Raw genomic sequence first — 22,439 nt, forward strand, 5'->3', positions numbered from 1 at the left:
AAAGATACAGAACATGACATTTGCCCTTCTGACCATTTTTAAGTGCACAGTTCAGGAACATAAAGGCCATTCACATTGTTGTGCAACCATTGCCACTCTCTCCAGATTTTGTCATCATCACAAATGGAAACTGTGCTCATTAACAATAACTAACCCTCTTCTGCCCTGGAACCTAGTAACTGCTTCTCTATCTGTTTCCAGGAATCTGATCATTTCAGAGACTTTCTCTAACTGAAATCATGTAGTATTTATTTTTTGTATATGTGTTTACCCATGTCAGTCATGGATTTATTTTGGGCCTGATAGTCTACCTCATTCATTCATGTTCAGTGACATTCAAAAATTCTCACTCTGAGTGGGAATTAAATACAAAGTATGAATATGCTGAAGGAAACTAAATTCTTTTGTTTATTATTTTGAAAAGTAGAAAAACAGAGGCAAAGAGGTCTTCCATCAACCGGATCATACTTCACATCCCCACACAGCCAGGTCTGGATCAAGTATTTATCTTTTCATGCCTGCATTTGTTGTATAAAGGAATTTGACATAATGCCTACAAAGCTTGTCCAGAATGTTGTGTGCACTCAAATTTCCTTCCCTTGTCGGGATGCTTACTATTCCACTGTACGGCTAGCCTGCATCTTGTTTCTCTTTTCATCACCAATAGACATTTAGGCTGGGTTGACAATTGTTGAGAAGTAGTTGAGGCTTTGCACTCGCTCATGCACAGTCCACTTTTGAGGCCCTGGGAAGCAGCTGAGCTGCAAGAGCAAATGGCCATGCACACTGGAATGACTGTGCAAACTGCTCGATATAAGCAAGAAGCAACTTCCATTGCATTAATTCGCCACTGGAGATTTGGGATTTCATTTCTACAGCAGTTTGTGTTACTCTCCAACATTAATCAGGCTAGTCATACACTTGGTGAGCTGACCCAACAAAATAATTGGCCTTTCTGTACGCCACTATTTCTTTGCTTCTAGAAAGCTACAGTCCCTTAAAAATCAAGAAAGCAAGCAATATTTAATGCCATCGTCCTTCTCCCATCTACTGATAAAACATAAGATTAATTATTCCCACAATCTACTCTAGATGAACTCATCTTTATCCTCATCCTTGGCACTGAAGGTGTGAACTCAGACCTAGTTTCTGTCCAAATGATATGGTTTGACTTGGCTGGAATGGATCAAAGTTCTTCACACCAAAGTGCTTCACCAGGCCACCACGTGAACAGGGGCAGTAACAGATTGAGAGCCACTGGTGCCATTTGTTTTGGCACCACCTCCAGCAGGATTTTGTTTGTTTTTCTTGGGGCCTTGCCAGCCAGGATTTCTACCCCTTCTCTTTCTGCTCAGAAAGGTTCTGAAGATGGAACAGAGCCTTGTGTGAAGAACACGAGAACTTAGATGAGAAGGAGCATCCACCAAGTGCTAGGCTAGGGGATGCCGAATAAACTCATGAGTGGCTCTGGGCTCTTAGGACAGAATCCAGAGTCAGGCTGACCTACCCAAATGGTCCAAACTCCAGAAGCTTGAAAGGTCTCTAGCTCCTTGTCTTTAAGTTTCCTTTCAAAGAGAGAAGCTCCTTCTAAGACATCTCTAAATCAAAGGCAGATTTTCTTTGGGTTCCATCAAAAATGAGATTTAAAGTGTGTATTAGAGAAATCCAGAGACAGTGGTTGACCCCATCTTTGCAACACTTAGGTTATCCTGGGAATGCAGAGCCGTTAGGATAGAAAGAACTGAATGTGTGTGTTTCTGACCACAGTGAACTCCTGGGACACCTGCTCAGTCCTCACCTTGAACCAAGAATAGGGCTGTGGAAACAGGATAGAAGGAAGGAGGGCTGGTAGAAAAGACCATGAATTAGAAACATTTGAACTAGGGGAAGGGAGACAGAATGAGGCAAGAAGAATTATTAGGGTGGTGGGATTTCTAGAAGTAAAAGAAATAGGAAGAGAAAGGAGAATAAGATAGGGAAGAGAAAAAGGGAAAGTGGGAAACTGGAGAAGACAAAGGGAAAGGGACGGGAATGAACATTCCTTGAGTACCTTTTAGATCAGCAGTTAACAGCCTCAGCATTGGAGTCTGGGACAGGACTGAGGGTAGGTTAGGCATTTGAACCCCTGGTGTTAATCAGGACTTACTCTGAATGAGTACTGTTGTACTAACGGGGTCTTCAGCAAGGTTCAACTACACAAGTCAGCGGCAGATGCCAACATGATATAAAACCATTGGCTTTACTGAAACTGATTGGCCAGCACCATTTCAGCAAAATGATTGATTGCATTCACCTCAGCCCCTGTTTGCCAGTGCATACTGACTTAACCTTGTGCTTTCTTCACGACTGGTTCTGAGAGCTGTGCTTGATTCCTGGGTAATAACTGCCACGAAACTGATAGCCAATCTTGGTTATTAATATCAGGCTCAAGGATGATATTAATTACACCATAATGGGCCAAGTATTTTTTCAAATTTATCAAACACAGGGACAGCTTATGAGAAACTCTTGCAGGTGCACAGAAAGGATCAAGAAGAGATTTATAAAAATCTACTTATGCTTAGACAGTAAAATGCCCAAACTGACTTGGTAATAAAATGTAGCTGATAATGTATAGTTTTCAATTTCAGGATTGTCTCTCTAAAACGTACTTAGTGCCTGAGATGTATGTATGCCTCTGTGAGTGTGAGTGTGTGTGCACATATGTGCATGTCTGTGTGAGCTGGTCTTGCAGCAAACACTGATGCTGCTGAACTGAAGTTGTCACTTTATACAGTCGCTAAAATGATCAGTTTGGTTACGTGGATGGAGATGCTGTTTCCAACTTAATGCTGGAAAGATAAATTAGTGGATGTTATAAAATAGATATCAGGGGGTCCCCCTGCAAATTCCAGTGCTGAAATTTTAAGCCCCAGTCTGGTGGTATCAGAAGTTGGCTTCTTTGGGCAGAGGGTCCACTTCTGATAGATCATGAGGTGGGGGCAATGTCCAAGGAAAAAGCAGACACTTGCAAACCAAGAACTGAACTGTTGCCAGACACCAGCTCTGCTGTCACCCTGATCTCAAACTGCTTGGCTCCGCAGTGGTGAGAAAATTATTTGTTGTTTAGGCCACCAAGTCTGGTTTTTGTTTTGTTTTGTGATTGCAGTCTGAGCCTAGACAATGAGATTTAATAACAATGAAACAAGTGGATAACTTTTTTAAAAAGCTGAACATTTGGCCCATTAATACGCCTTTCTCTTCTTTGATAATGTTTTCTGCTCAATTCTGTAAGGCATGTGGCACATCATAGTGTTCCAGTCACATGGACCACAAAGGAGGGGCAGTCCTTTGAGACTGCTCTGTGCTGCCTGAGCCTTGTGGGTGTGTGTAAGCGCACTCTGTGATGATCACATGACTAAACTGCCTAGCACCACATTTCTCACAACATGCCCCAGCATTAGGTGATGAATGTGTGTTATGGAACATAACGAGGACTCTGGTGATTCCATATTTTACAGGGTCTTCACTTACTTAATAGAGAGGGCCTAACATGGTGCTATGGTTTGAACAGACGCTCCAAAATTTATGTTGAATTTAATAGCTATATGATGGTGTTCGGAGGTGGTACTTTTTTAAATGTTTCATTTAGTCCTGAGGACGACACCCTCATGAATGGATTGATGTCATTATCACAGCGAGTTAACTATGGAATTGAGCTCTCCCTACTATAGGGAGTAGTCCAAAGCACCCTGGCTTGCAGGTGTAATCCCCTGCCAGGTGATGTCCCCTGCCGTGCTCTGATGCAGCCAGACACTCATGAGATGCTTGGTGCTGTCTGTAAGCCTTCCCAGACTTTTCACCTGAAAAATATAAATGTTTTTCTTTACTATTATCTAGTCTCTGGCATTCTGTGACAGGCACACGAAATAGAATAGGACAGGAATATTGTAGAAATAAGTCCAGTGACATATGATTACATGAGGAACATTTAGAGCTTTATGTAAGTACATTAAACCAGACACAAACGACAAACACTGCCTAATTCTCCTCCTGGGAAAGAATCCAAGCCGTCAAAATCTGAAGTGATTGCCAAGGGCTGGAGAGGAAGAATCAGTATTTGTGTTTAGAGTTTCAGTTTTGCAAAAGGAAAATGCTCTATTCAATCATTGTATAACTGTGTGAATACACCTAACACTACTTACCTGTGCACTTAAAGTGGGTAACATGATGAATAGAACGTTCTGTAGGTTTTAATCACATCAAAAGTAATGGAAGAACTGGGAAATGAGTAGAACTGTAACTCAAACAATTTAGACAAGGCTAATAGGTCATGGGTATATGAGGTTCACTATACATTATTTTTAAATATGGTTAATTATTATATGCAATATGTAGTACTATTTTAAAATCACAATAAAAAGCGAACTTTTTTGAGTAATATTTTCTTAACATTCTCAGCAATGACAGTTTTTTTATTCAAAATCAAAATAACTTTTCTCTTATAAAAATTTAATATTTTAAATGTTAACTGCCAAAACAGAAGAAAAAAATCTAGTGCACTTACATAAAATGTTTTGGTTTTTTTTTTTTTTCCTCTTCCAGAGAAGGAGTCTGTAGTTTCATCTGGGTTCAAAGACTGTTGTCTTGGTTCATATATTAGGATACTAGAGACAGGCTAATTCATAATGAAATGAGCTTTATTTCTCGTATTGGCTGCGAAGGCCAATATCAAGGCGCCAGCCTTTGTCAAGGACCTCGGCGCCGTATCATCCCATGCTGGAAAGAAGAAAGTTGTAAATCAGCATCCGAGGCAGAGAGTGAGGGCTAAACTGACTGTGTCACGATCCAGCTCTCATGGTAACAGGATTCATCCACCTGTGATGATGAAGTTCTCATGAGCTTATGACTTCCTAAGTCTTGTATATTAATGCACCAGGGTGGAAATAGAATTTTAGTATCAGTTTCTGAAGGAACACATAAACCACTGGGGGCCTTGATCTAAACAGATTGAGAACACTCCTTTAGCTTATGAATTCTGTTAAAACAAACCCTTTGTAGTTAGTTTACCACTAAGGAAACTTTGAAGGACTTTTGTTCATAGTGTAATTCAACCTTATAATTAAAGACAGTGCTTCAGCAAAGCAAAAGAACCACTTAATGTCAGACTATTTGTTGTACATTTAAGAGAAAAATAATATTTATTTGAAAGGTAGAGAGAGGGAGGGAAAGACAAAGATATCTTCCATTTTCTGGCTTACTCCACAAATGAGCACATTGGCCAGAACTGGGCCAAGCTGAAGCCAGAGCCAGGAGCTTCATCTGGGCCTCCCACATGGGTGCAGAGACCCAAGTGTTTGGGCTATCTTCTACTACCTTTGCAGATGCATTAGCAGGGAGCTGGACTGCAAATGGAGCTAGGATTTGAACTACTCCATGTATCACCCCACCTCTCCTTCATTGTTTACTAAAGAACTAGTATGCAATCTGTACAGAGGTAAACTAAAATACTTAACAAAAACTACTGCATTTGAGAGCTTATTGTTCAACCCAGAGAAGGAAAGCTACAAAATGGCAAGGAAGTTCAATGATGGGTGGTAAGATCTGAGCAGAATGATGAAAAAAGTGAGAGGGAACATTAGGAGGCAGAAGCAACATGTTCTGCAAAGAAAATCATGGAAAATCACTTGGTGTTGTGGACTAGGGCAATACTTTCTTCTGTTTCTTGGGATGGGGTGTTGGGAAACGGGGCATGTGTAAGGGACAGGGGAGAGCTGGGCTGGCAGAAGAAGGCTCAAAAGTTCAGCTACCTCCACACAGCAAGGGTAAGTGCAGTGTGAGTTTATGGATTATATAAATGAAACTCACGATAGCACCAGTATAAAGCCAAGGGAGGGGAATGGGAATGTTGAACTGCAAAATTGGACTCTCCATGAAGCGGTGTCATATCATTAGAAAGTAGACTAATAATAATCTAAAGTAACAACCAAAAATGACAACAACACACCAGATGATATACCAACAAAAGAAATCAAATGAAAACCGTTAACCCAAAAGAAGGCAGAAAAAAATAAAGAAACGAAGGACAGGAACAAATAGAAAACAGGATATTAGCTTTAAATCTAACTATACAAATGATCGCTTTAAATGTGCATGTTCTAACCACACCAAATAAAAGGCAGACTTGTCACATGCAGTTAAAACAAGCAAACAGAAAGAGTCAGCATGTACTGTCTGTAAGAAATATATTGATACACAGAAAAAAATAGATTGTAAAACATAGTAAGTAGCAATCTAATGAATTTACAGTGACTATTAACTTCACATGAATTCATTTTAATGCAGTGAATGTTACTTGGAATAAACGAGATCATTTAAAAAAACAAAAGTAAATTCATCTGGGGGACACAATCCATAGTGTTATAAATGTGTAGTGTGTATGTGTGTGTGATTGTGTTTGAGTGTGTATGCCATTTTCAGTAGCATCTAAACCACATGCATACAAACCTGTGGTTCTTTAGAATACACATTTAAGAGAATTACTTACATAGACAAATGATTTCTTGGGTGCATGTACATCCTAGCACATGGTAGTAGCCCCAGATTTTGTATTTTTTTTGACGGAAAGATACTAGGGAAAATTATTTAAGGGACTTTGTCATGGTAAACCATTTAGAAACACAGACTTACAAGGAAGAATTAAACCCAACCTCACAAGAAAAATGAGCTGAGGAGAGCTTGACGTGCACTTTTGCACATTTCTCCAAGTTTCCCTCATGTAGGATTAAGACCAGGCATGAAATTACTGCTTGGCACTTGACACTGGGATTTACTGTGGGAGGATATTTGGTTTCTGGCACATGTACCACAGGATATTGTTTCATTGCCTGAGTATAATTACCCAACAAGGTAAACTAAAATCAATTATTCTCAAGGACTTTTTAAAGCAAAAAACAGGTACTGAGATTTCACAATTGCAAATCTGTGTAAATGTTTGTCTCACCAAGCAAGGTAAATAAAATAGTTTCATTATTTATCATCATGGTGTGAGAAAAGTGAACCCTGTAAAAAAATTGCAAGGGAAAATACATTCGTTTCTAATTTATATAGCAATGACATGAGACCAAAGCCTTTCCCCCCCACAATTAAAAAACTCAGAGAAATATCAAAAGCTCCTGTCACGAATATTTTGAGGAATGCATTTTGTCCCCTTTTTTTAAGGATTTATTTTTAGTGAAAAGGCAGGTTTACAGAGAGAAGGCTAGAGAGAGATAGAAAGATCTTCCATCTGCTTCCTAAATGCTCACAACGGTCGAAGCTATGCTGATTTGAAACCAGGAGCCGGGAGTTTCTTCCAGCTCTCCCACATGGGTGCAGGATCCTAAAACTTTGGGTCATTTTCCACTGCTTTCCCAAGCTGCAAGTGGGGAGTGGGATGAGAAATAGAGCATCTGGTGTGGGGTCTCCCCTACAGATTCCTCTAGTACCCCGTTGCTGGAGGGAGTGAGCCTGCTGCCCACCACCCAGCCTCCCAGTGCGCGACAGACAGGCAGGGGTTCTGTCCAGTAGTTCAGATTTATTTGGAAAGTACAGATGCTTTTATAGGGTAAGGGGTAGCCTCAGGCCAGGAATTTCAGGAATTCCAGGAGGGGAGAAACTAGGAGCCGATTACTAGGAGCATGACTGTGGAAGATACTTGCCATAGGCCAAGGGTAGATGAGCTTAATGGCCGTGGCCAATCAGTCTCTTTGAAACAACGTGACCACTGCCCTGGTTCACGCCCAGGGCTCTGTCCTTGGCCGCCATCTTGCTCACCACGTGTAACTCAGTGAACTTGACTGTTAGTCGCCATCTTGTTGACTTAGTGACCCTTTCACCCCTGAGCACCACAGCCAGGACATGAACCAGCACCCATATAAGATCCTGGTGCATGCAAGGTGAGGATTTAGCCAGTGAGTCATCATGCCGGGCCCTGTCCACAATATTAATGCTCTTATTATTTGGCCTAGCATTTCTGTATCTGGCAATTTATTTATAAAGCATTCTTTGAGTTTGCAACAATAAACACAAAAGCACATTTGTTACCTTTCCACTTGACCAACTCGTATACTTAGTCCATTTCTGCCGCCACAATAAAATACCACAGTCAATACTTAAATGTAAACAATAAAAGTTTATTTCTTATAGGTTTTCATTTTGAAAATACAGGCATTTAGTCTTGTTCATTTGACTGCACTAATGCCAATGCCTGTATTTAAGCATTGACAGCACTGAGAAAGTGTGAACTAAAGCATCAGATTCAGATCATGAATGCGTGTTCAGCTCTGGCAAACCTCATTTCACTTTGGTTTTGTGGCCAACCACTGCTTCAAACTGAATGTTCTGCACACGACTTATGGCTGCCAAGGCACGTTCAGGGAGAAACCTGCATGAGAAAAGAGATGAATACTTCTCCATTTAAAATCCTTGACCCAGGATTTCTTTTTGTTGTCATTAAAATGCCTGCCAGCTATCTGGCTTGCATTTAATTTTCCTCCCTTCTTCTTTTGTCTGTTTCCAGGCACTGTCTTTTTTTCATATCTTTCTTCGAAAAATTTACGCTTAAAATGCAGATAGAAAACAGGTAGACGATAGGTTTCATGCATTTATTTATTCCCTAAATTTCCACAGAGACTACAATTGGGCTGGGACTTAAGCAGAAACTCTATCATTCTGGCCTCCCACGTGGGCGGCAAGGACCCAACTGTTTCAGCTTTCGCTGCTGCTTCCCAGTGTTGTCCAATGCATTGGCCTCCAAGTGGAGTCTGGAGCAGAAGCTGCGAATCAATCTCAGGTACCCTGATGCCTACATGGATATCTGAATCGCATGGCCAAATGCCACTCCTCTCTTGTGTATGTTTTTTTAATACAGTTGAAAGTAAATGCAAACATAAGGAAAACGCTGTTATATAACACATATAGCACCCATACCTCTGCATCCTATATTAGTAAAACCATACATTAACTCTTCTAAAGCTGAAAGTCTGAGTTCAGTGCTGAAGTTGTCAAGCTAAGAAATGCTAAGAGCTCACACAGCGACGCCATGAGCACCCACTCCATCTATCGCTTCACCTCACTTCTAGTATTTACTGACAATCTAGTATGATACTAAAAAAAAAACTAGCTACTACATTTGAGGAGCTTATTGTTCAACCCAGAGAAGGAAAGCTACAAAATGGCAAGGAGGTTCAGTGATGGGTAAGATCTGAGCAGAATGATGAAAAAAGTGAGAGGGAACATTAGGAGGCAGAAGCAACATGTTCTGCAAAGAAAATCATGGAAAATCACTTGGTGTTGTAGATTAGAACAATATTTTCTTCTGTTTCTTGGGATGGGGTGTTGGGAAACGGGGCATGTGTGAGGGACAGGGGAGAGCTGGGCTGGCAGAAGAAGGCTCAGAAGAGAGCTTATGTGGGCTATTCAGCTACCTCCATGCAGTAAGGATAAAAGCACTTCATTATGTTCTTTTAATGGTCTTTCCTTTGGTTAAATGATCTCGAGCATATTTGACAAAGATGGTAGATGTACTAGAAAAAATGAGTATTTTTTTTAAAAAAAATAGATTAAGTCAGTAAGAGAGAAAATGTAACTTTTCTTTCCAGAGGTGGAGTTTCCATGGCAACTTTCACAGTGAATGTCTCCATATAAAAACAGATTTGCAGGTATTCCAGTATTTTAAGTATCCAGTGCTGTACTTACTTCTCCAGTATTAGTGAGATATTGATGTATGACGGGACAAAAATCATTTTTTTATTGGTAAGTATTCCATCAATCAGGCTTTTTGCAACTCTGTCTGTCTCCAAAACAGGCCATAATCTGTGATTAAAAGGAAAAGGATTTATTTTAAAATTGATCACAAATCCTAATTAATAAAAGTAGGAGAATTAAGTCATCCTTCCACCAAATTTTGAGCTAAGGTTTAGGAATGGGCTGTTTGGCACATACCCATCCCATATCAACATGCTACAGCTCAAGTTTCAACTGCTACTACCCACCCTAGATTTAGGTGATTGCTAAAGTTCTTGGGTCCCTGCCCCCCTTTTCAAGAGCCAGACTGAGTCCTGGTTTCCTGGCTTCAGCCTGGCCCAGTCCTAGCTGTTGTGTGGCTTTGCACTGTGAATCAGTGGAAGATTGGTTTTTGATGGTCTCTGCTTTTCAAATAAATAAATAAGGATTTGTGTTTAAAATGTTGCACAATTCACTGCACAAATGCTCTCTTTCTCCATAACCTATTGGATGTTTTAATAATACTTTCACATCCAGGAGGTATGTTTCTTAGGTCCACTTACTATAAAGGTGGAGATGCACTAGATGCCAAGGAGGGGAGAGACCAGGCAAGAAAGAAGTGTGGATAGGATTAATCAGGGGATAGAAAGGAAATGTCCAGCTCTTTGATACCATTTGGATATAAGGAGCCTTCAGGCATGCACCCTACCCCTGTCATATTATCCTTACCTTCATCTATTCTGACGTGCCCAGCAGGGGCAAGGCCCTCTTGGCAAAGCTCTTTATACACTAAACCTGCATCTTACCCAGAGGATTGCAGGAATTGGGGAGGTGATCAATTTCCTATCGCAAGATCAAGGCATTGCAATGGTACCAGAGCGTTCACTTACATACCACCAGCTCAAGTCCCTGTGGTCCAGCATGACTAAGGGGTGGTGCTTGACCACAGCTGCAGGGACATCACAGCTGAAAAGAATTTAAGTCAATAGCCTCAAGGTGGCTGAGCTAAAAAGAGAATTTATTAATTCTTTTGAACACATATGTACTTTAGACTGATTCCCTTCTAGTTATAAATTGGCTTCTGACTGGCAAGCTTAAGGCATCTTGGAACCTGCGGAATGGCTTATGCTAGAATGGAAGCATATTCATGAGTAGACTGCTGAATTTTAGGGCCCTTGTCACCACGTTTCTGCTCTTCCTTCGGTCAAGTCCACTCTTGTAGAAATTCACCTGACAAAGGAGCTAAGGATTCCATATGCTGCTACTTGTAGGAACATTAAGGTTTTAATGACAGGGTGGTACCAAGGATTAAAGGCTTGTGGTTATACTTAACACATTCATGTTTCTCAAACCTGCCTTCAGATTCACCTGGTATGGTACATTTGCACAAGGTAATCAAACGTCTCACTCTGGGAACTCATCCCATCTGACTGAGCTGGAATCTCTGAGGAAGAACTTATGAACATTTATGGCAGCCTAAGTAGGATTCCAAGAATTAGGGGGAAAATGCTAGAACACTATGTTAGCACTGTGACAGGTGCTGTGGAAGCCATGAGAGGGGCAATTGCCCACACCTCTCTATAATCCTAGTGAGAGGGAAGGTTGTTAGACTTCGTTGGTCAAGGAGGTGTGGCTTTCAGCATAAACTGTAGGCTTTACCCGCATGTACCTCTCCAGCCCACCCCATCCCATGCCCACTCACTCTATGCACGCGAGTGTGCAGGGCCCCTGTCTCAGGATAAATAAATAGCCAGTAGCCCAGCTCCTTGGTTGCAGATTGCTCTTGTTAGTCTCTAATGTCTTTCCCCCTTTCATTCAGGTGCCAAGTGACAACATAAAGCCTATACACGAAGAACAAGAACAAATGGCTTTTTTTTCGTTTTCCCTTTTCTCAATTCTATCAGTTGTCCTACCTCTAATTTTTTACATGGTTTCCCCATCACTTTCTTTTCAAACATTTTTTAAAAACTTTAATGCTATTTACATAGTTGACAAGGATGCAATACTCATGAGGACCACGGAGGAGGGTGGAGTTATGGGGGAAGGTGGGTGGGACAGAGGCTTCCAAGTTTCCTTTTCTTCCTGTTTCTCCTGTGTATAGGGAGAGGAGGCTGCTCCCACGTGCTAACCTATATCAGAACTGTTCCCCATCGCTTTCTTGTATCACCTTTGCATCCTAACTTGATTTTGAGCTCACCTGGTGCTGGGGTTTTTGGTGAACCCAGTATTCACAAAAACTGGGCAGAGACAGGAGGTTTTGATGCCAGTTTTTCCCAAGGCTTCCAGTTCTGACGTCAGAGCTCTGTGAAAGCCAACAGCTGCGAATTTGCTGGAACTGTAAGAGGACAATCAGGCATTCCTGGCTAAGAAATAGTGAAAAACACAGGCCTTACCCTTCTGAGGGAGGGCTCTATCATTTGGCTTGAAAACAAGTAGTAGCCCCCCCAAACATCGCTTGCATGCTCTCTTTTTAAAATGTTTTCTGTATTTGAAAGGAAGAGAGAGAGAAAGTGGAAGAATGAGAAAGAGAATCTCCATGTGCAGAATGACTCCCTGACACCTGCAGCAGTGACAGTGGGGCGAGCTCACAGCCGGGAGCCTGGCACTCAGTCTAGGTCTCTCAGGTGGGCAGCAGGGACCCATGTCCTTGAGTCAGGAAGTTGGATTCAAAAGTAGACTCAGGACTCGAACCCAGAACTCCAAAACAGAATGCAGTCATCCTAAACAGCCTTTGCGCCTTGTGCCAGATAATCACCCCACACTGGTGGTTTCCCCACATGGATAAATGGTCATTCATTTTCAATGACTGAAGTCTAAACGTACAAACTTTCAGCAATGATAACAAAAGAACAAATAATGCCTTTATTGACTGATTTAAGACCCCCTTATCTCACACATAAGATTGTACTTTCAACCTTCAAACTATTTTCTAACCAGTTTTTATTTTTTAAAGTAGGAATAGGATCTGGCACGATGACTAAATCCTTGCCTTGCACATGCCAGGATCCCATATGGGCGCCAGTTCTTATCCCAGCTGTTCCACTTCCCATCCAGCTCCCTGCTTGTGGCCTGGGAAAGCAGTAAAGGACACTCCAGAGCTTTGAGACCCTGTACCCACACGGGAGACCTGGAAGAGGCCTCTGGCTTCTGGTTTTGGATTGGCTCAGTTTTGGCCATTTGGGGGAGTGAACCAGCATACAATGGTAGATCTTTCTCTGTCTCTCCTTCTCTCTGTAAATCTTTCTGATAAAAATAAGTAAATGTTTACAAAAAAAAATTTTGTCTAAAAATAAATAAAACTAGAAATAAGGAAAAACAAATTTACAAATACTACAAAACTAGTATTTCCCTCTTTTGTTATGAGTCAATAGTTTCTGTTCTCATACTGGTGACCCCTTTGGTGTCTAAATTTCATTGTAAGGATCTGGGTAAGGACAGTGTGAAGAGGGATGCGACTAGATGTGTCTTTTTATTTTTCTGATCCTTAGAATACAAATAATAAAATATAGGGTTAGCATGTGGATTAAATAAGACAGCATATGCACAGAAACCCTAAGTATTTTTGACCCAAGTAATGATAAGAACAATAAAGTTAGCTCAATTGTCCTTAAAGGAGAAGAGGGGGAAAAAGAACTATTATATAGCATGTTTTCCACATTTCTGAACGTTAGAACAATGCCAAATGATTCATCTGTGGAATTCCTCTGTGTGTTTTAGGATGACAGAAGCAACTTGAGACAATTAAAAGCAGGTATTATGGACCCTGACTCTCTGTAAGATTTAACCTGTAGCACATTCAACACCCAAAATAATTTTCCCGTTATCAAACTTAACCTTGATTGTAAATAAAAATCAATAATAAACCAATAAATTTACTCAAGTGTTAGCAGTTTAATTTTTGCTTTGAGGTTGATATAAGGCAGATATGAGGAAATGAGATATCATTAAATAGTTTCCCAGGAAAGAATGTTTTGGAAATAATATATTCTTGAAGACCTCTCATCAATGTCCCTTTACCTTTTTGGTAGAGCATGGAGTATAGTATCTGCATCTTTTAACCATATAGAGACTTCCCAACCCCATCTCTCTGTCTCTCTCTCACACACGCAGAAACTTTCATGACGTAGTCTCCAATCATGGGGCCTCTCCGATTGGCTTGTATTGATCACCTGGGCCATGGTGTAGATGTGTGTTCTTTTTAATGTCTCTGTGTTTTGCTTCTTAATCCATGCACTTCCTGTTGATTTTGTCAATATCTCCTCCTTCCAGGACACAGTGCAAGCAATGCTTGACATGACTGTCTTCTTTCATTGTTCAGAGGTGTTTCCAGAAAGCTAAAAACTACTTGCAATTGCAATCCATATCATTACTTTAGGGGAAGTCGTTTTTTGAAAATATATTCCAACTACTATCGTCTATATCCAAATTACTCTGTTCTTTTGGATTCTGAAGTCTAACAATCCCATAGAAATACAAAAATGCACAGTGTGGCTGGCAGCGCTTACCAGTAAGGAATGAGATAAGGGATCACTCCGTGGCCACACACTGAGGCCACGGTGACAATGTGGCCATGGTTTCGCTTCATCATTGATGGAAGAAGTGCTTTTGTGATCTGAAAGATCATGGCAGAAAGCCACAGTTATTAGAGTCCCACATGAAGCTGATCTACCTTTGTTAAGACAGAATGCAGTATGAGAGAACTTTTTACAATGAAACAAAATATTTACAGCATCCCCTGACTAGTTCCGTACAGAGGAAGGGAATGAGAAAAATAGAAATTTGGTTTCAGGGGGACACCGTGCGGGACTCCGTGCTCCGTGCAATGGAGATCACATGCCAAGAGCCTCTCTTAGTACTCCCCTTTCTTTCCTTTTTGAATATGTCCTATAAATAATATTACTGAGGGAGAAAGTTAGTTTTAAAAGCTGAAAGGATCCCCTATTTTGTGAGATATACTAATCCTACTTTATGAGATGTTATGGACCCAGAACAAAATGATAGGCCCAGAGTGGCCAACACAGGCCATCTACAAAGTCCTGACTCACAGAGCCGAAGCAAGGATGACAAGCACTTGGTGCTGTTTTCAGCCACTAAGTGATACCGAAACTGAGTATGTGGAGCCTCCTGTTCACATTTCCCGGCGAAGAGCTAGCAAAGATAGTGGGACTTGTTTCTTTTTTTCTCCCTTTTTCTAGAATCCAGATGTACTCTAAATTCTATGCTAACATTGAGGCACGTGAGATTAATTCAGATAAATACTCTGTAAGGGACTGGTATTGTGGCTCAGTTTGTTGATGCTGACATCCTGTATGAGTACTGGTTCAAGTCATAGTGACTCCACTTCTCATCCAACTCCCTGCTAATGCACTTAGGAAAGCAGCAGAGGATGGTCCAAGTGGTTGGGTCTCTGTGCACATGTGGGAGACATGGGTGGAGGTCCAGGCATCTGGATTTGGCTGACTCAGCCTGGGATGTGGTGGTAATTTGGGGAGTGAACCACCGAATGAAAGCTTATTTTTCTTCTATGTCTCTCCTTTTCTCTCTGTAACTCTTTTAAAGTAGACAAAGGTTTCTTTATCTCTTCCTCTCCATAACTGTGCCTTTCAAATAACTGCTTTTTAAAAAAAATGCTCTGTAAAAGGCTTTTGAAATCAATTATGAGTGGGCCATATAGCCCTTTCTAAGTTCCAGCAGCTGGTACTTGTCTCATGGTTTCATCCAGAAATTTCCTCGACCCCACACATACATGAGTTGTTTTGTGCTTGTCTTTTGCATTTTAAAACAGCATGGAGTGGGGTTCCCAGTGAATGTACATCATAAGTGTTTCCGCCAAAGCTTTGAAAGGACACAACCCTTAATAAGCCTCTTGTGAGTACTTGTTGCCCACCTGGCACTCACCAGAGTGCCGGAGGCTGCGGTTCTTCTGCTCAAACTTGATGGTTCTTGATTCAAGGCCAACTTCTGGCCGGTTTCCCACCCAGTAACATGTAAGTTCAATTGTGTACTTCATGTTCCTAAAGAAGTATTAGGCTTGAACGAATCAAAACTATGTGTGATTCACACTCACCCAAAAGTGTCCTAGGATGTTGACTTCGAAGGTTTTGAGAATCTCTTCATCCTTGGCACTAAGCAGATCAGCTGGATATATCGCCCCAGCATTATTCACCACGATGGTGATTTCACCCACTTCTTTCTTCACCTTTTAAAATGCAAAGAACATGTTGATTGGGTGTGTCTCACAAACTGAATATTTGGAGTCTGCTCTTAGCCAGGGATTAGATTCCTTTCCCTACTGGATAAGGTCTCTGAGGGGTCAGGCAGGAAAGAGCTTCTAACTCCAACAGTGATTGCCAAGTGAAAACTGTCAACACAGCTTTTCCTCTTTTTTTTTTTTTTTAATTAACATCTACATTTCAGTACCTAGTACACCATGGATTTTGAAGCTGTAACAATCAAACAAAGTGAATACTTCTGTTGACAAACTGATACAAAAAATTCTGACCGTATGTATGTAAGTGCTCATTGAGTAATTGTGGTTCTGCTATGTACTAGCTGTAATGAACTTTGTGTAGCTCAACATCTCAGCCTTCCTTAAATTGCATCATCTGTAAAATGAGATTAATACGGTTTCTGTAGGGATTAAGGACTATGAGGACTTGTTTGGATCATTGTAGTTAGTATTTACTTGTAAAACATTGTTATAACAATGTTATTAGCATTCCCCAAAGAAGGTTAGGGTGGTGTCACAATAAATACAATTTCACAAAGGAAGTGATTAAGTGAAAAAAGAAAGGAATTACTGCAAAAGCCATAGGTTCAAAGTGAAACTGGGGAGTGTCCCATTATCCTTGCTAATAAGTCCTTTGTTGGTCACACTGAGCCACTGCTCAACATTCTAGCCAGAATGAAGTGTGCAGATTATAGGAGATGTTAGTGACAGGCAGAGCTGAGTGGATGATGTGCAAGGAGAAAAAGTCTGTTTCCTTCCTTGGTCACATAACTACATTTAGAAGCAGTTACATTCTGATATTGCTCAGGCAGTCCTGGAGAATTTGTGCATTTCCATGTCAGTGGCAGCGGATCAGCAGAGATTCCGGATGTGCAGCTCTACCTGGCTTATGGAACTGTAAATTTCTTCTCTGTTACTGCAGTCCACCACGGAAGCATGCACAGTGACTCCTAGCTTTCGGCATTCAGCTGCAGTTGCCTCGACACCATGCTATAATTGGAGACAAACAATCAAAAAAATCAAATTCAGCAAAATTGGAACAGAAAGCTTTTTAAAATTTCCTGAAAGGTTAAAACTTATATCCAGGGGCCAGTGTTGTCCAGCCACTGCCCGTGATCCTGGTATCCTATAGAAGAGTGTTGATTCAAGTCCCAACTGCTCTGTTTCTGATCCAGCTCCCTGCTAATGTGTCTGGGAAAGTAGCAGAAACTGGCCCCTGTAAGAACATGGCACACCTGGATGGAGTTCCAGACTCCTACTTTTGGATGGCCCAGTCCTAGCCTATGCTGCCATCTAGAAAGTTATCCAGCAGGTGGAAAATTTCTGTCTCTCTCTCCGCCTCTTTCTATAACTGCCTTTCAAATAAATAAGTAAATCTTAAACAATAAATACACTTGAAATAATTTAAAATAAAGTTCATTTCCAAAATGCCTCTTGATTTTTTTAAGCAAATTTTTTCAGATAGACTACTTGTCCAATCTGCAACAAGACCATGCATGAATTTTTTTGCTCCAGAATGCTCACAAAGGGTCCCTTCTCTTGGGGCGTTGTTAAACAATCAGCTTCAAGAGGAGCTTGTGCGGTGAAAAGTTTGGTTTACTCTTAGTTTGAAAAAAATAGTAGAATGAGTCCCTGAAAAGAAATAGTCTCTTTGAGAAGGAATTTGCGAGTAAATTTTACAGTAAGCATTAAGACAGCACCTGGTGTTGGGCCAAGCAGAAGCCACTCCTGAAGGAGCTGGGTGCATCAGAGGACAAGAGAGTTTATCACAAGACAGAAACACCTGGCAACCTTGGAACACCACGCAGCAGACCGAGTCCCGGTGCTCTCTCCCTGCCTCCCTTTAGCCACGAACCGCAGAAGAAAGCTTCACTCGCCTCAATGCTGTCTTTGCCAAGCTCAGGCAGATACTCCCATTCAGGAATGTTTCAAAGGCCAAGTCTGCACAGAAGACCAATACCCACCTTGATGACACTTCACAGTCACAAGCAGGCACAAAGTGAGGAGCTGCTGCCTTCTCCCATCTCCCACGCCTTCGGTGTAGTAAAGCCCAGTGCTGTGTACCCTGGTGGCCATTTCCCTCCAATGGGGCACCCTGCTAGGTGGAGGTTGTTCCAGGCTCTCTCCCACTGGGGAGTTATCTCTCTCTCTCTCTCTCTCTCTCTCTCTCTCCCACCTTCTGTCTGCTCCCTTTTCTCTCCACAGCCACCTCCCTTGCTGAAATAAAGACCTTCAGCGTAATTTCATGTGTTTGGCTTTTGGGCTTGTGGCAATAAAAGCTAACACCTGGGATATAGAAAATGGAGCATAAGAGCTTTCGTGCTTGCAATATACATCTCATGGGTTTCTTGTAACCTTTGCCAGTTGGCTTGTGGTAATCTGGGCTTCCTCTGAGCATTGTGTTGCTAGGTAAGCTTTTCTATAACAAAACAAACTCAAGAGATCATGCACTCAGAAACTGTTATAGTCCATCCCCACCCCTCCACCAGCATGGTGTTGTTGCACACCACTCTCCACTGAGGTGCTGGAATCACATATGGGCACTGGTTCCAGTCCTGGTCACTCCACTTGCAGATTAAGCTCCCAGATTATGGGCTAAGAAAGCAGTGGATGATGATCCGAGGAGAATGGACATGCGAAAGACCAGAAGAAGTTTCTGGATGGCATGCTTACATGCACATGGAGGATATGGCAGTCTATTGGGGTCTGCAGAAGACATCTGGTATCATAACAGAGGAAGGAGAGCAGAGGAAATTGTTCAACTGCCCCAGCCAAGTGTTGACAGCAAACAGCTGGGCGAATGGAGACTCTGGGGTAGACTGTGTCAGCAGGTGGGCCTTGGAAGGATATCCTCTTCCTTGGATTGGTGAGATCGACCGCATTTCAGAACTATCAAAAGCGCTCAAGTGGAACCTTCGGAGCATGCCTCACACTGGGGACCCTGGGATGGCATCGATTGGCCATTCCCCATCCCCGGGTTCTGGGACGACAGGGAGGCTGTGTGCAGCGTCTCCCCTCATTTCCCCCTTTCCCCAGATAGAGGAAGAAGAAGGTGAAGATTTGGAAACAAAGGTCTCACCCACACTCCCTTAGTCCTTGACCCTTCCCACCCTGGTCAACTGTGTAAACATCACCAAACATGTAAAAAGGAGAAGCAGCAGCAGCTCCTGATTCCTGGCTTTGGATCAACTCAGTTCCAGGGTCTGTCTCTTGCCTCTCACTTTATAGCTCTGACTTCCAAGTTAAATAAAACAAATCTTAAGAAAAAGTTATAGAACTTCTGTGGTTGCTCCAAGGAAACCCCTTTTCACCTAAAACCTACATCCTTGGTCACAGAAACTACTTCAAGAAAGTCTGTGGAAAATGAAGTTAAAGGTTAAATGTAATTACTTCAGTACAAAATACAATCTGAGATTGATGCAGTTTTGCTCACAAAATATTTCTTTGAGTTTTTGGAAGACATTTCAAGTGTATGGATTTCAAACATTTTTGCACCAAGGTAAACTTGTCTTTTAATTGTATTTCCCACAAACTTTTTGGGGTGTCCCTGTGCTAACAACAAGGCAAAATAACAACAAAAATGTCCTCATACACCAGCTTTTCATCTTGGTTTGAGGTTCTCCACTATGCAGTTTCATTACAGTGTAAGCTGAAGAAAGTTCTTGGAAGATGGTATTCTTTGTGGTTTCGTAGAGGATTAAGTGCAATGAGAAAGTAAAACTCCAGAGAATGTAATGGTTCACTCTTCATGTGTCTGCAGCAAAGATGTCTTTACTGAATGGATTCTCTCCTGTTCCAACCTTACCCACAACTGTAGGACCGGGAAAAAGCAACTGACATCTAGTTGAAAGCCTCTTTACTAATATAAAATTGCTCTAACTATTATTTCCTTTATTTGCTCCCCAAATTCAAGGGACCCAGAGTGGCAGGATCCATCTACTTAAGCCATCACTGTGTGCTTGGCTTAGCAGTTAAGCCGTGCGTGGGATACCACCCTTCCATTTTAGAGGACCCAGGCTGGACTCCCAGTCCCATTTACAGTCCATCTTCCTGCTAACGTGCACCTGGAGTGCAGCAGTGACGGCTGGGGTAGTTGGGTCCTTACCATCTGTATAGCAGTTCCAGACTGATTTTGTAGCTCTAATTTGACCATACCTGGCTCCAGCTGTTGAAGCCATCTGGAGAATGAACCAGTAGGCGAAAGACCTCTGGCTTTCTCTCTTTCTCTCCCTGTGTCTTTCAAGCAAATAAATCTTAAATTTAAGCTGAGACAAATATGTGACTTGCCCAATCCAAGGAGTTCAAAAGGAAACCAGCTCCTGTATCTTCATCAACCTATAGACCACAGCATACACGTCTCTGCTAGCATGCAATTACTTTTCACCAAATCACCTTGATGCAAATGTCGGACAAAGGTAATCCACCAAATTTTGTAAAAGGAAAATACAGGGATAAGCAGAAGCCAAGTCAGATAATGTTTAAAGCGCAAGTTACACCTTGACTTTAAAAATTGGTGTATCTATTACCTTATTAATATCCCATAGAATCAGTCTGCTTTTCCTCTTTGCAAATTCGTAGGCGGTCAGCCTGCCTATTCCATGGCCTGCTCCAGTAATGAGAACGACCTCCCCAGCCACGGATTTCCTTTTTTGTGGGATGAAAAACAGCACCAATGACTCCAAGTAGGAAAAGATGATGGTGACCAGAAGCAGGAGGATGTCCAAGATGAGGTTCATGGCTCTGTCTTCCCTCTCGTCTGGCTCAGTCCTCGTGCAGTCGCACCTGCTGCAGCTCCAGAGATGAGCTGTGTAAGCAGGTGCTGGAGGGACTGTCAGATAAAGCAGGCTCTGTTCACATGTTGTAACAGGACTGACACATCTTGGGGTTTTGCAGTAACGCCAAGTGCTAGCACAGCTTGGCACAAGGCCTGGAAATCAGGGAGAACATGCCCTCTGGACTTCCTTATCGGAGAAGCAGCTGGATACTGTTTCAGCATGAAGCTTCACCTCAAGAAATAATGCCACACATTTGGCATCAGTTAACAGCCTGCACATACATTTCTCTGAAACAAACAAACAGAAATAAACTTTAAGAAAGGATGGCCTGCTGCAGTAGCCTAGTGGCTAAAATCCTCGCCTTGCATGCATGGGATCCCATATGGCCGCCGGTTCTAATCCTAGCAGCCCTGCTTCTTGTCCAGCTTCCTGCTTGTAGCCTGGGGAAAGAGTTGAGGATGGCCCAAAGGCTTGGGACCCTGTACCCGCATGGAAGACCCAAAAGAAGCTCCTGGCTCCTGGCTTCAGATTGGCACAGCTCTGGTTGTTGTGACCACTTGGAAAATCTTCTTCTCTGTCTCTCCTGCTCTCTCTATATATCTGATTTTTCAATAAAAAATAAGTAAATCTTTAAAAGAAATCTCAAGTATGGCTCAGTCAAGCTCAGATGTTTGATTCCTGTATTCATGAAAGCTCAACAGCCGTCTCACTTGCCAATCACCTCACATGTGATGGCTGAAAAGCTCCAGTTTAGGGGAAATTCTCATGTTAGTAAAGCCAGCAAATTGCCTTTGAGGGGAATTTAAATTCAGTTAGATCTGATTCTGGAACCCTAACTTCTAACTTAGACCAGGGGTTCTCAGCTAGAGTTGGAGATCTTTTCGGCTGCCGCCTTTCAGGCATGGCACCGGCAGTGAAGAGGCCAGGTTGCTGCTAGGCAGGGAACAGCCCTCGGGCATCGAGTAAAGAACCCTCCAATCCAACATGGCACCAGTGATGAAGCTGAGGGTTGCTGACCTGGGTTATATCAGAGGGCATTGGCAAGAACAGAACAACTTCCTTCGGTCTGAAACTTGCCTGCATTGAGAGAGAGAGACACTAACTGATTCTTTCTCGAAGGGTCCTTAAAGTAGCTTGCAAAAACACTTATATTGAACTGTCGGACAAGCAGTTTAGATCAGACCTCAAGCTGTAACACAGTAATGCCTTTTCAGGTTCAATTACTGTAACTTCACCATATTCAATATGCAGCAGTGGGCCCAGATCAGAGGACTAATGCCACCTGGGTTCAAATGCCACTGAGAAGCTTCTGAAAAGTAGGTTTTTCTTAGAAATAAAAGAGGGATTTATTATTTTTTATTGGAAAGGTATACAGCTTTCTGTATATAGCTATACAGAAAGAAGGACAGAGAGAAAGCTCCTCTGTCACTGATTCTCTACCCAAATGACTGTCAAAAGCCAAGCTGACCTGATCTGAAGCCAGGAGCCAGGAGCTTCTGTTGGGTCTCCCATGTGGGTGCAGGGTGCCAAGCCTTTGGGCCATCCTTGACTGTTTTCCCAGGTCACAAGCAGGGAGCTGGATGGGAAGTGGAACCGCCAGGATTAGAATCAGCGCGCATATCGGATCCTGGCACTTACAATCAAGGATTTAGCCATTGGGCTGCTACATTGGGTCTAGCAGCAGCTTTTTT

General features: G+C 42.1%; 1 protein-coding gene across 2 annotated transcripts; it reads right to left on the bottom strand.

The window, feature by feature from the left end:
• Positions 1-8,136: 8,136 nt before the first annotated feature.
• Positions 8,137-20,905, bottom strand: HSD17B13 (hydroxysteroid 17-beta dehydrogenase 13). Of its 2 annotated transcripts, XM_040967262.1 has the most exons (7): positions 20,500-20,905; positions 16,856-16,963; positions 15,812-15,943; positions 14,250-14,356; positions 11,942-12,079; positions 9,718-9,834; positions 8,137-8,404 (listed from the first exon to the last, which is right to left on the bottom strand). In XM_040967262.1, exons 1-7 carry the CDS (start codon positions 20,707-20,709, stop codon positions 8,314-8,316), a joined length of 903 nt encoding a protein of 300 aa, XP_040823196.1. In that variant the 5' UTR covers positions 20,710-20,905; the 3' UTR covers positions 8,137-8,313. The 2 variants fall into 2 exon arrangements, with proteins under 2 accessions (XP_040823196.1, XP_040823197.1); XM_040967263.1 differs by lacking the exon at positions 16,856-16,963.
• Positions 20,906-22,439: the final 1,534 nt, after the last annotated feature.

Source organism: Ochotona curzoniae, unplaced genomic scaffold (assembly GCF_017591425.1).
Source record: "Ochotona curzoniae isolate NIBS_2020 unplaced genomic scaffold, NIBS_Ocur_1.0 scaffold_4506, whole genome shotgun sequence".
Lineage (NCBI taxonomy): Eukaryota > Metazoa > Chordata > Mammalia > Lagomorpha > Ochotonidae > Ochotona > Ochotona curzoniae.